At 41.9% G+C, this 14639-nt stretch overlaps 1 protein-coding gene across 1 annotated transcript in view; it reads left to right on the top strand.

Moving 5' to 3' along the window:
• The window catches only part of IFT172 (intraflagellar transport 172), a 649332-nt gene that overhangs the window by 511506 nt on the left and 123187 nt on the right, over positions 1–14639 (top strand). The window contains exon 37 of the mRNA XM_029596359.1: positions 14274–14383. Coding sequence (XP_029452219.1) covers positions 14274–14383 — 110 coding nt within the window. The remainder of the gene's footprint in view (positions 1–14273; positions 14384–14639) is intronic.

Raw genomic sequence — 14639 nt, 5'->3', positions numbered from 1 at the left:
TTCATCTGCTGGTAGGGATGCAAAACCCAACTGGGCTGGACTGATCTGTGGTATTAGAATGAAAATTGGCAGATAAGAACCAATTTTCCTTTGTCCTGCGTAGTTTTTTTTAATCAGTTAAAGGATCACATTTTGGATGTTCTGACTAATTTGGTTAATCTTTCATTGCAAAATGCTAAGATTTCACAATCCCTCAAATGTGCTGTGGTTCAATCTGTTCAAAAAGGTTCAGCAGTTCTCGGTGATTTTGTTGCATATTGACCTATTACCAATTTACCTGTTTAGGTAAAATCCTAGAAAAATAGTCCTGACTCAACAATATGATTTTATAGAAGAATATTATGCCAATACCTATAAAGCTGTTTTTTAAACGAAGAACAGCATTGAAATGGTTTAGTTTCGATATATGATTCTTTGTTGCCTCATCTTGATAAGGGGCAGCCATGGTTTTTCTTGATATATCATCTGCCTTTGATATGGCTAACCATGCATTGTTGTTAGATAGATTCACTATGCTGAACATAGGCAGTTGTTTGTTAGATTGGTTTCATAATTTTTTGACAAATCATCAGCAACAAATTAGATTTGCAGAACATATTTCTTCATAGTATTCCATCAGTGCTGGAATCTCACAGGGCTCCACGTTATCATCAGTATTATTTAATATTTATATACAACCACTTTGTACTATTATTTCCAAGTGAGAGATGAGATTCATGATTTATGCAGATGACATATAAGGCTCATTTGTCCTGTTACTCAATAAATTAACATAATTACTAAACAATTGATAGACTGTTTAGATAAGATTCATAACTGGCTAGCTCACAATTGTCTTTCTCGAAATATTTAAAAAAAATCTGAGGCATTGCTGGTCTGCTTTACTGCTGCAAAATTTGATTTACCTAATCTTTCAATTGTAGGGATTCCTTTACTCTTTTCATGATGTATCCATAATCTTGTGCTTTTAATGGATTCATCATTGTCTTTTAAACCTTAGATTAACTTCTTACTGAGATCTATGTTTTATAAGATTAGATTAATTCATAGGCTGGAATACATCTTGCCTTTACAAAATTTTCATATTGTTGTGCAAGCCTTCATAATTACTTCTTTAGACTATTGTAATGCCCTTTATGTGGGGCTTCCCAAAATATAATTATGGGTTATTCAGCTCATTCAAAATATAGCAGCTCAGCTGTGTACCTCTAACTCTCTTTATGAGCATATCTCCCCTGTGCTTGCGCATTTATATTAGCTACCTATACAATATAGAATATGGTTTAAGGTAGTATTATTGGTGTTTGAAGTGATTCATGATGGAAAACCTCAATATTTGAAGGATGACCTCAACCGATTACTCCACAGCATGTGCTGCAGTCTCAAGGGCAATATTTTTTCCCTCAAAGACGCCAAATTAGTTTCCCCAAGACAGAGAACATTCTCAGTAATTGGTCCTGTATTTATGGAATGCCATTTGAGCTGCAAACCATATTGGATATAAATATCTTTCATAAGAAACTGAAGCAACATTTATTTGAACAAGCTATAATGTCTGATTATCGAGTTTGTTCTGCATTGAACTGATATGTCTGTAATTGGCTGTCTTAAATGATTATGTATTTTGTTCCTTGCTTAGAATGACTTTGATGTGATAAGCATTTTAAAATATTTTAAAATAAACTGAGCATCTTGGGTAAGTTCCAAGGAGATGAACTGGATTAGAAATTAGTTGTGTGATAGACGACAGAAGATGATGGTAAAAGGATTCTCTGACAAGCAGGACTGAATTAGCCATGACACATGAGAGATGTGCTGAACAGATCCTTCTCTCTTAGCTCATAGAGCTTTTGCTCTAAGTTATATGTCATATTAAATCTTCAGTTTTATAACTTTTTTCTATTATTGTGTTGCCTTGCTGCCTCAGCAGCCCTTCAAATAATACTTTGCAGTGCTATTGGGGGAAAAAAAACGTTCTTCACAGAAAATGTCCACTCTAAGAAGCCCACCATCAGTGGTTTCAGGGATTGTGTGTGTAGTAGGAAGATGTCCATCACTGATGGCCATGAAATTTGTTGCCACTGTTTACGACCTGCCACAACCAATCCATCTGCTGTCATTGTGGCTGGATGTCTCCATGATCTCAGAAATCCAGAGCCTGGAAGATGGAGTTGCTGCATAAGCCTCTGAAGAGCCTCAGCCATTCCTCCTTCCAGAGTAGAACCTCTTCTGGCTCCCTGAGTTAAGCAGGAGCTCCTTTAGTAGGTCTACCACCTTGTTGGAGCAGGCCTGGGGCCTCTCCACCTTGTTGGGGGTTCAAGCAAGTAGCAAAAGTGCCATTCTCAGGTGTTGGCAAGCCCTTCACGTGCCTCTCTGGACTTTAGGCTGAGTGAAAAGAAAAAGCACCATTCCTCAACACTGGCCACACAGTCAGTGCATGAACCACTAGCACCATGGTACACTATTCACCAGCACATCGAGTGGTGGTGCGATTGACGCATTGAGCACCAGAGCATTACACACACACAGCTTCAACAATAATGCTTCCTCCCTCAAGCCTCAGGGCACATATCGGCACAGTTAATACACTGGATCTTGGTGCTGCCAATACAACTGTTCCTCAAATCAACAATCCTTACAGAGAGGATGAGAGGTGTGAAATAAGATGCAATCCATTTGTTTTTATCCCAGAGTCCATAAGGTGAAGTAATTATTGAAGTATTTTCAAAGTTGAACATGCAAAAGGGTGTTCTCCTTGATTTGGGCATCAGTTAGTGAACCTTTTCCATTTGAAATTGCAGGATCTTCTTGTGGCAGGTTTTCTGGATGACTTTAGAATTTCATTTATTCTTTATGGTAAATGTACCTGCATGATCAAGTTGCTTTCATCATCAGTGCTATCAATGCTAGCGACTTGAGTTTGAGATTCAGTTATCTTATCATTTATTTATAAGTTATCTTGCATAATAAATAAATAAATAAATATTATAAGTTATCTTGCAGTTATCTTATCATTTATTCATGTTATTTGACAAATTTTTATTGTCTATTTTATATTTCTTTCACATCTAATTTTTAATATTTATTGATTTACGTTCTTTTGTTCAATATGTTGATTGTTTAATGTAACGCCGCATGTTATCTGTTCAGTACTCTGTCTATTGTTGTTTAATGTAACGCCTTACCGGCGACAGTTTTGTTCTATGGAAACCGACCTGATTTGATATGTATATCGAGAAGGTCAGTATATAAAAACCCTAAATAAATAAATAAATAAATAAATAAATAAATTCAAAATGGTTAATGGATTCAGAAATATTGGTAACTTTACAGGTGCATCTGCCACCAGTCTAATCAATCAAAGGAACCAAATTTGATGAGACCAGCAGAGTTCTATTAAAATTGTTTCTCTGTCCTTTTTTAATTTCAGAATTGTTTGCTATTAATTTAATTTGTGGAAAAGCATATACCATCTGTTCGTTCCTTGGAATTAGAAAGGTATCATTCGCTATTGCATCTTGTGATAGCCTTTTCAAACAATACTTCTGTAGTTTGTGAATGAATGGAGATACAAATAGATGCCCCAAATTGTGAAAATGTCCTGTAGTATGAGATTGTTGAGTGACCATTTGTGTGGTGGTAACTAATGGCACAATCTATTGACTATTATATTGTTCTTTCCTGGTAGGTAGATTGCCGAAATCTGCATTTTCCTATGGGTCACCCAGTTTTACATATCCATGGTCTCTTTGCAGAGTAGGTAGGATCCTGTTCTTCCCTGCTTGTTTATCTAGAACATGGCAATTTGATTGTCCATTTGTATTTGTATGATCTTCAGCCAATGTTCTTAGAGCATTTAAAATCACTCTCAGCTGTAGAAAATTGGTATGAAGAATAGATTATTTTTTTGGGACTTCCAGTTATGCTGGGCCGCTGAGAAGTCTCATTCTAGTTGTACTCTGCAGAGATTGCCAATTATGGATTAATTTCACTATCAGATTAGTGGTTTTTGAGCTGATTACTTACCTTAATGGTTAGAGAACAACTTTTATGCAGTTGCAGTGGCATGTACACAAGATCATCAAGATTGGTGAAAGAAAAACTTTGGCCCAGAAATCACAAAGTGGCATCTGAGGCAGAAGCCTCATTGCAAGAACTGAAATATGATTTAAGGACATCTCTAAGAATGTAACTGTTGTGCTAGTGGATAGCTTAAACAAGTTATTGTCATCTGTGGATGAGATTCGGGAGAGTTTGGACAAGCATACTACTAAATTACAAGAGCTGGAAAGCCATATCTTGACTCAGGAAATGGTGGCGAATTATTTTACTGTGCAACTAGAAGCCTTAAAGAAAGAAAACAAGGACTTGAATAACTGCATTGAAGATCAGGAAAATCAAGGTAGTTGCAACAATATTCATCTCATTGGAGCATCGGAATTGGTGAAGAATGTAGATCTATTGCAACTCATTCAAATGTGGCTGCCCAAGGCTTTAAGCCTCTCAATGGAGACTGAGCCCATGCTAATGGAACATGCCACAATTTGGGTGTAATCAAAAAGAACACTGCAATGCCAAGGCCCATAATTACCCATAATTGAATTCGATTTTGAGTCTCTCTTATTTTGGCCAGACATGACTAGCAGTTCCAGCTATGCCCTCTGTGTAAAAGGACCCTGTCTATCATGGACATTGCAAGATCTCCACGGTTGTCGAAAATATGCAGCAATGACCCTCAAAGGATGCCGGTCCCAACTAGAATTTATGGATAGTCTCTTTGGGCACAGGAAGACTGATCCATCGGCATTAGAAGCAGCATGGAAGGACTTCAGAGTTGCATCGATGGGAAGAACATCAATGGCATTGGGGGTGGCCATCATTTCCCTCGATGTATCCTGTCGATAGAGAACCCAGAGACATGCTACTGTTTGATTTCTCTCAATCAATTTAATTCCACATCACTGACTCTGGCATCAAGAAGATCTCATGCCACGCATCAAGGGAAGCCAATAAAGCATCATCACTGTCTCTATTGGTGCTGATACCAAGAGCAGGGACAGTGTGGTGCATGCCAAGTACTCCCAGAAGTGATCCTGAAGCAAGGAGGGCTTATCCTGTAAGCATGCCAGGGATTCGTGACCGTCTCCACCATTTCTGATGTCTGTCATTGATCCACTTCTCAGTTCCAAAGAGGTTGTGGTCACCCCCCATGCCTCCTAGTCAGTGATGGCATTGGCAACCTTTGAAGAGGAGTTGAATAAAATTATCCAGCAAGCCTTAGAAAAGGTGCTGCAGGGCCTCAGTGCTGAGGCAGCGAGGACACAGAGGCTAGCACTGTCGATCCTTGAGTCATGCTTGATTCCCTTCAGATGCTCAGCATCAATGCGCCAGTGCCAGATACAACACTGTTGATTGGAGGAGCATTAAGGTCAATGACTGCTTCCCCACTCTTGATCTCCGGCTCTTCATGGGAGGAAGCTTCCCCCAGGTCATCAAACATTCTCGGGATCAATGCCCAAACAGCCGAGTGCACCAGTCCTGGAGACTAGCTGTGGATTGGGCACTGAGAGGTCACTCACCACCAGCAGACCAATGTGAGTGAGACTCTGAGTATTATTGGGGGTACGGCTATGACTCTGCAGCCTCCTCTAAAGAGGAAGTGCTGACAGGGCTCTCCTCCATCCTTCACCAGAGAGAAGGACCTCCTCTTCACAAGTTTTGTAAGGAAAATGGCAAAAGTCATTCCTTTTACTTTACAAATGGAGGATGAGTCCAGAACCAAAATACTGGACATCCTCCAGTTCGTAGAGCCCCAGTTCACATGATCCTTCAGGAGATTTAGATGAGGATGTGGGAAAACCCCTCTCTATGTGGTTCTTATCAGTGGGAAGGCAGACACCATATAGCTCATCCTATCAGCTCTTCATGAACCAGTATACCAGTAGTGAAGCCAAGTGCAGGGGTGGCCAAGCAACTTGTTCAAAAGCAGCAAGATGCCATCCTGTAAAGTAAGGGTTAGAGTGTGGAAACAGGCAGTCCATTCAACTTTTGATGTTTTCAGAACAGCATCGAGAGTCAGTGTCGTAGGGATAGAAGCCTGCAGACTTGTCTGTCTGCAAGCCTCAGATCTCCATCCAGAAGTGCAGTAAAGACTTATTGATGTGCCATGTTTGAGAGAATCTCTTCGGAAATAGATTGAGGGATGCAGTCGCACGATCATTACGCAATACTCCAGCAGCTTTCCGCTGGCACTCAGGACCTAGCCGCCTCCTTTTGGAGGTATCCGAGGCCAGGGAAGAGGAGGCATTTTTTCCACCCAAAGTAGGCACTATTCTCCGCCTTCTCAGTCCCATATACAGCAAACACCTCATGCCCAACCAAGGCAATAGAGGGCACCTAAGCCCCAAACAGCAATCCAGTCAACCTCAGGAAATGGATTTTGACTGGATTGTAGAGAACATAGCCAGTACCCATGCCAGAGGACCTTCCAGTCAGGGGAAGTCTACGATTTTACGTAAACTGGTGGCCCAGTGTAACCTCCATCATATAAGTTCTCAGCATCATCAGAAGAGGGTACAGAATAAATCTATTGGATCTTCTGCCAAATTGGCCTGTGGACCTCAATTGGGGTCATTCATCACACATCAGGAACTGCTTCTAATTGAGCTCTCCTTCCTTTTAATGGCAAAAGCAGTCAAACCCATTCCACCAAGGCAAAGAGGGAAGGGATTTTACACCAAGTATTTCCTGATTCCAAAGAAAACAGGAGGATTCTGTCCACCCTAATGGCCTTGAACAAATTAGCAAAAGAGAAAATTTCAGGATGGTTTCCCCTGGATTACCTTAATTCCCTTTTTGCAAAAAAGGGACTGGATATGCTCTCTTGATCTGAAGAATGCTTACACTCATATAGAGATTTTTCCCGATCACAGGAAATATCTCCAATTTGTCGTGGGAGACTGCCACCTCCAGTATTGCATTTTTCCTTTTGGGCTAACATCTTCCTCATGTCTTTTTACAAAATACTTGGCTGTGGTGGCAGCACAATTACACATGGACGATTGATTGGTTAGGAGCGCCTCTCAGGCAGGAGCTCAGAAACTGATAATGACCATCTGGGTGACGGAGATACTAGGGTTCATAGTAAACTACCCCAAGTCTTATCTGAGCCTGTCACCTCAATTGGATTCAGGTGAAAGCCTTCCTTCCACAACAAAGGACTGCCACAGTGATGTCCGCAAGGGAAGAGTCAGCAGACTTCAGCTTGGGAAAAATTGAGGCTGTTGGGCCTCATGACATCAACAGTACATGTCACTTCCATTTTACATCTCCACATGAGTCCAATAAACCAGCGTTTCCCAACCAGTGTGCCATGGCTGGAGTGCAGGTAAGCCATGGCTGCAGTCTCATTTCTTGTTTCCCTCCTGGCCTGCAGAATGTCCTCCTGCCAGCAAGGGGGCATTGGAGAGCAGAATTTATCGGCAGGTACTCCTGCTTCCCCTCTGCTGGCTTTCCTGCACAACAGAAACTGCATGGGACTGTGTAGGCTTTTGAAACCTGCTGGCCCCCTGCAGTTCAGATTGCAGATGGAGGCTAGCAAAGGAAGAAGAAACAGCACTTGATAAGCCTTCTCCCAGACTTTTGCTGTTCAGGGATTGGGAGTGAAGTGAGGAAAGGGATAGATGAATGTGCTACAGTGTGTGGGGGGAGAGGGTAAGGGAAGGTGATGATGCCAGAGATAGAGGGAGGAGGGACAGGGAGAGACAAGATGATGATTCAAGGGGGTGGAGAGGAAAGGTGGAAGGAGAGGGAAAGTGATAATGATACTAGGAGTGAGGTTGAGGGAAGGTGATGCCAGGGTGTGAGGGAAACAGAAGATTGATAATTATGTCAGTGGGGGAGAAGAGTGGAGAGAGAGGGAAGGTGATGATGCCATGGGGTGAGAGAGAGGGAAGATGATGATGATGCCAGGAAGTGAGAAAGAGGACAAGTGATGCCAGAGTTGAAGGGAAAGGAAAGAGAAGGTGATTGACATGCGGAGTGGAAGGAGAGGGAAGAGAAAGCGATGATGCCAGGGGATGGAGAGAGAGGGAAATTGATGAGGAAGAGGGAAGGAGATGCCAAGAGACACAGAGAGAGGGGTGGAGGCAGAGGGGGAGAGGGAAGGTGATGATGATGATGAGTGAAGGGAGAGGGAAGTGATTATGTGAAGGAGTGGGGAAGAGGTGATATAGAAACATAGAAATGACAGCAGAAGAAGACCAAACGGCCCATCCAGTCCGCCCAGCAAGCTTCGCAGTTTTTTTTGTTTTTTTTTAATTCTTATCTGTTTCTCTTGGCTCTTAGTAACCTTTTGGTTCTATTTCCCTTCCACCCCCACCATTAATGTAGAGAGCAGTGTTGGAACTGCATCTAAGTGAAATATCTAGCTTAATTAGTTAAGGGTAGTAATCGCCGCATTAAGCAAGCTACACCCATGCTTGTTTACCCAGACTATGTAATTCAGTCCTTGTTGATTGTTGTCTGTATATAGATCCACTTTTCTTCATTCCCCCTGCCATTGAAGCAGAGAGTTATGCTGGATATGCATTGAAAGTGAAATAGCAGACTTTCTCCCCTGCCGTTGAAGCAGAGAGCTATGCTGGATATGCGTGAAGTAGCGGTCTTTCTCCCCTGCCGTTGAAGCAGAGAGCTATGCTGGATATGCATGAAGTAGCGGTCTTTCTCCCCTGCCGTTGAAACAGAGAGCTATGCTGGATATGCGTGAAGTATCAGGCTTATTTGGTTTGGGGTAGTAACCGCCGTAACAAGCAAGCTACTCCCTGCTTTTTTGTGAATGCAAATCCTTTTTTCCACATTTCCTCTTGCCGTTGAAGCTTAGAGCAATGTTGGGCTCTTAGAGCAATGTTGGAGTCGCATTAACCGTGTGTATGTTTATTGAATAAGGTTATTATCTCCAAGATGATGATGATGCCTGGAGATTGGGGAGACGGATGGAGGAAGAGAGAAGGTGATGATGCCAAGAGGTGAGGGAGAGGGATGGCGGCAGAGGGAAGGAGATGATACCAGGGGATGAGGAGAAGAGGGAGAGGAAAGGTGATTATGATGCCAAGTGGTGGGGACGAGGGATGGAGGTCACCCGAAGGTAAGGAGGAGGAGGGGGGAAAAAGATAATAATGATGATGCCAGGGAATGGGGAGAGGAGTAGAATGAAAGGGAAGGTAGTGATGAAGATGATGATGGTGTCAGGGGTGAGGAGGTGGAGAGAGAAGGTGATATTGATGCCAGGGTGTGAGGGAGAGGGAAGGTGATGATAATACAAGGGAAGGGGAAGAGATGGTAGGAGAGGAAAGGTGATGATGATGATGCCAGTGGGGGTTGGGATTAGGGAAGGGAAAAAGATGATGATACCGGGAACAGGCATGATTATGATGCTGGGGCCAGGAGGGAAGGGAGAAGGTGATGATGCCAAGGGGTAGGAGAAGAGAAGAGAAAGTGATGATGGGGAAGTGGATGGTGTGCCACAACAAAGTGATCCTTGTGCCAGGCGTGCCACAAAGTAAAAATGGTTGGGAAACACTGCAGTAGACCTTAAGGTCTTAATGGCTACAAGCAACTCAAGACCTTTGGGACAGCATCCAAGTCAATTAACCGCTCTTTGATTCTGTCCTGGTGGATCAATCTCCAATCCAAATTGTCCTCATGACAGTTGCATCTGACTTGGGTTGGAGAGCTCATGTAGATGGCCTCTGTAATCATGACTTATGGTGTGCCCAGGAGACGTTACATCAAATAAACTTCCTGGAGCTCCTGGAATGCTCTAAAGGTTTTCAGAGATTGGTTGTCCAACCTAGTAATCCTTATCCAAATGGACAGTCAAGTGGTAATGGACTACATCAACAAGCAGGGAGATACGAATTTGTATCCCTTGTGTCAGGAGGCTGTCCATCTGTTGGGCTGGGCCATTTTGCAGGGAATGGTATTCATAGCCAAATTCTTATTGGGAGTGACTGGGTCAGTCCTTGCAAACTCACAAGTGGTCCCTCTATCAGGGGGATAGCAAATGAGATTTTCTACCACTGAGCGTACAGGTGGTGAATCTGTTCACGTTCCCTTGGAACAAGAAAGTCTCATTCTTTTCCAGGCAGCAGGCTTGCAACAAGCTATTCTTGGATTACCTTCACCCTGCATATCTTCCAATGCGAATATTTTATTGAAGCTCAAAGGAAACAGGGGTACCATGATTCTCATAGCTCCCTTTTGGCAGAGAAAATTTGGTTTCTATTCCTGTGGGAAATGTCCATCAAGGGAACCAACTGAGGACTTCCCCATATCTCATCACTCGGGATCAAGGCATTAAGAAAGGTGGAAGGAAGGCAAAATGATTATTGGCATGGTTAAAAGGTGAGGTGAAAGAGGGTATTTTAGCCAAAAGTTCTTCATTCAAAAATTGGAAGAAGGATCCATCAGAAGAAAATAGGATAAAGCATAAGCATTGGCAAGTTAAATGTAAAACATTGATAAGACAGGCTAAGAGAAAATTTGAAAAGAAGTTGGCCATAGAGGCAAAAAGTCACAATAAAAACTTTTTAAAATATGTCCGAAGCAGAAAACTTGCAATGGAGTCAGCTGGACCATTGGATGATAAAGGGGTTAAAGGGGCACTAAGAGAAGATAAGGCCATTGCGAAAAGATTAAATGATTTCTTTGCTTCAGTGTTTATTGAAGAGGATATTGGAGAGATACCTGTTCCGGAGAAGGTTTTCATGGGTGGTGATTGAGATCAACTGAACCAAATCACGGTGTACCTGGAAGATGTGGTAGGCCTGATTGACAAACTGAAGAGTAGTAAATCACCTGGACTGGTTGGTATAAACCCCAGGGTTCTGAAAGAACTAAAAAATAAAATTTCAGACCTGTTAGTAAACATTTGTAACCTATCATTAAAATCATCCGATGTACCTGAAGATTGGAAGATGGCCAATGTAACACCTATAGTTAGAAAGGGATCCAGGGGTGATCAGGAAAACTACAGACCGGTGAGCCTGACTTCAATGCCGGGAAAAATTGTGGAAACTGTTATAAAGAATAAAATCACAAAACATTTAGATAGATATGTTTTGATGGGACAGAGCCAACATGGATTTACCCAAGGGAAGTCTTGCTCACAAATCTCCTACATTTTTTTTGAAGGGGTGAATAAACATTTGGACAAAATAAACCAGAAGAGGTGATGTATTTCGATTTTTGAGAAGGCGTTCGACAAAATCCCGCATGAGAGGCTTCTAAGAAATCTAAAAAGTCATGGGATAGGAGGTGATGTCCTTTTGTGGATTGCAAGTTGGTTAAAAGACAGGAAACTGAGTAGTATTAAATGGTCAGTTTTCACAGTGGAAAAAGGTAAACAGTAGAGTGCCTCAGGGATCTGTACTTGGACCAGTGCTTTTTAATATATTTATAAATGATCTGGAAAAGGGGTACAACAAATGAGGTGATCAAATTTACGGATGACACAAAATTATGCAGAGTAGTTAAATCTCAAGCAGATTGTGATGAATTGCAGGAGGATCTTGCGAGACTGGAAGATTGTACTTCCAAATACAGATGAAATTTAACGTGGACAAGTGCAAAGTAGTAAAGAGAAAAATAACCCTTGCTGTACTCACACAATGTTAGGTTCTGTCTTAGGAGTTACCACCCACGAAAGAGATCTAGGCGTCATAGTGGATAATATATTGAAATCGATGACCCAGTGTGCTGTGGTGATCAAAAAAGCAAACAGAATGTTAGGAATTAAGAAAAGAATGGAAAATAAAATGGAGGATGTCATAATGTCTCTGTATCGCTCCATGGTGAGTCCTCACCTTGAATACTATGTGCAGTTCTGATCACGGCATCTCAAAAAGGATATAGCTGCACTGGAGAAAGTGTAGAGAAGGGCGACCAAAATGATAAGGGGCATGGAATGGCTGCCCTATGAGGAAAGGCTAAATAAGTTAGGGCTGTTCAGTTTGGAGAAGAGACAACTGAGGGGGGGATACGATAGAAGTCTACAGAATCATGAAAGGACTTGAACAAGTTAATGTAAATCGGTTATTTACTCTCTCAGATAATAGAAGGATCAGCGGGCACTCCATGAAGTTAGCAAGTAGCTCATTTAAAACAAATCGAAGAAAATTCTTTTTCACTCACCGCATAGTTAAGCTCTGGAATTCATTACCAGAGTATGCGATTACAGCAGTTAGTGTTACTGGGTTTAAAAAAGGTTTGTATAAGTTCCTAGAAGTTAAATCCATAAACTCATATGACTGTAATTAATAAGCAATAATAGCTTGTGATCTATCTAATGTTTGGGTACTTGCCAGGTATTTGTGACTTGGATTGGCCACTGTTGGAAACAGAATACTGGGCTTGATGGACCCTTGGTCTGACCCAGTATTACATATCTTATGTTCAGGTGGTGCCATTCCAACGTCAAGTCTCTGTTGCTTACCATTTGGATGTTAAGAGGTTGAATTTGCAACCGCTTGATTTATCTGACAATATGTCTCAAGAAAGGATTCTTCTAGAAGAGCCTATGGATTTACGTGATCTAGGTTTGCCTTGTGGTGTAAACAAAAGACTCTAGATCCTTTTTCCTTCCCCAAATAAAAACTAAATTTGTCTCTCTCCATTTTGTCAAGCATGAAACAGTGACTGCGCCAAAGCACTGTCCTGTGTTATAGGCCAGCACATAATTGGTTATTGGCACCAAAAGCACAGCACAGTAGCTTTATTTGCGCCGAGGGCAAGGGGCAGTAGAACCTGAAGTCTAGATTGTTTGCAGTGACCTCTGGAGTCATCTCCTGGGAGCTGCTGGGTAATGTTTGCAGATAATCTTTCCAGTCCTTGTCTGCTGCAAGGGGCATATGAGGCCCCTGGAAGCTGGGGCTGTAGAGTCTGAAGTCTAGATCGCTCATGGTGACCTCTGGAGTCCTCTTCCAGTGGCTGCTGGGTAATGTATGCAGATGAGCCTTCCGGTCCTCTTCTGCTGCATAGAATGACAGTTACAAACTTAAACACTTTAGTGGGTAGACTGGATGGGCCATTTTGGGTTTTTTAAATATAATTTATGATGTTATTATGGAGGATACTCAACTCATCTATGACGGGAGACTTGAGTGTTGCCTAATTTCTGATTCCAATATATCTTACTGATAAAGAAAAAAACATGTTTTGTTCCCTTACAAATGGTTTCCAGAAATGGAAACCCAGATTATCTTTCAGTGGAACCCAAGATGGATCTGATTATCACATATATTTCAAAGTGCCAATCTTCTACACAAAAAGATAATCCAGAACGTCACTAGCAGTTCATTTATTCTCCTTTCTTTTAGAGAACTATCTCCATTTTTGCAGACTGTGAGAATGAGCGTTGATTCCCACAGGCCTGGAGTCAGAAATTCAGTCTGACTCCAGCCTTTCTTAAACATAGTCTTTATTCACAGATTCATTCATATGCACAACAGTAGACTGCCTTTACCTTCAGTTAGTGTACTCTCTCTACTCACAGTTTGTGCTGCTTTGTCTCAGCTCAGTGTTTGGACAGAGCTGCCTTCCTTCCGGAGACCTGGGCCTGGTTTAGTTATACCCATCTGGATCCCAGCTCTTATTCCCCAGTCTCTGGTTATGCCCTTTGAGCCCTACCTTCCCCGCAGGATCCTGGCCATGAAGCATATTCTTCTTAAGGGATTTAAAGTGAACCAGGCTCTAGTCTCGGCCTGCACAGGTAAATAGGAGAACACTAGAGGCACTGCCTCACACAAATCTTTTCAGTGATGCTGGCATCCATCTGAGAATCTTTCTAGCCCATACCATATATAGCATAGCCCATCCTTTCACTGCTGACTTGAGACCTCTTTCCATTCCTCACCAAATTTGAGTTTGAGTTGCTGTATCAGGAGCACTCTGGCAGATGGCACTTTGGGACAAGAGCATGTGTTCAGGTAGTAGTCATCCATTTCTGATGCTTGCAGGAACAGTCTAAAAGGCATTGGTGTTTGGAAAAAAAGTGTTTAGAAAATCACCAGGTGGATAATATTCTGTGGGGAGAAAATTAATCAACATGATTTTTATAGGCATTGGAATGAGCATTGGTGCTTAGAGAAGAGTAAGCAAGCTAGTTCTTAGTGAGCTAGAGGTTAGGATTCAATTGGACAGGTGTTCACATTAGAATCTAACAGATGTTAGCAGTTGGATAGATGCTGATGCTGTTTTCTGTTTTGTATGTGTAGGCTGCAGAGCTCTTCCTGAACCTGGATCTGATAAAGGAGGCAATTGATGCCTTCATTGAAGGAGAAGAATGGAATAAAGCAAAACGAGTGGCTAAGGAACTTGATCCCAGGTAACACCTTGCACTGTCATATGATACCTGGTCTTCTGGTAGCAATAACAAAACAATGCAGAGGTCTGAGTTCTAGTATGTGTATTTGAGACACCTACACCACTGTATTGTACCATAGCCTGCCCTATCCCCTCACCAGCAAAATGAGAGAAGGGAGGATTTGATTTTCTTGTGGATAGTGTAATATTGTGAGACACCTCATCAAACTCAATGTCCATATGAAAGAATCAAAATGGAAATCACACAAAGTACAATG

This window comes from Rhinatrema bivittatum, chromosome 3 (assembly GCF_901001135.1).
Source record: "Rhinatrema bivittatum chromosome 3, aRhiBiv1.1, whole genome shotgun sequence".
Taxonomy (NCBI): Eukaryota; Metazoa; Chordata; class Amphibia; order Gymnophiona; family Rhinatrematidae; genus Rhinatrema; species Rhinatrema bivittatum.
The sequence above is the reverse complement of the archived record's forward strand: the minus strand, read 5'-3'. Positions and strand labels throughout refer to the sequence as shown.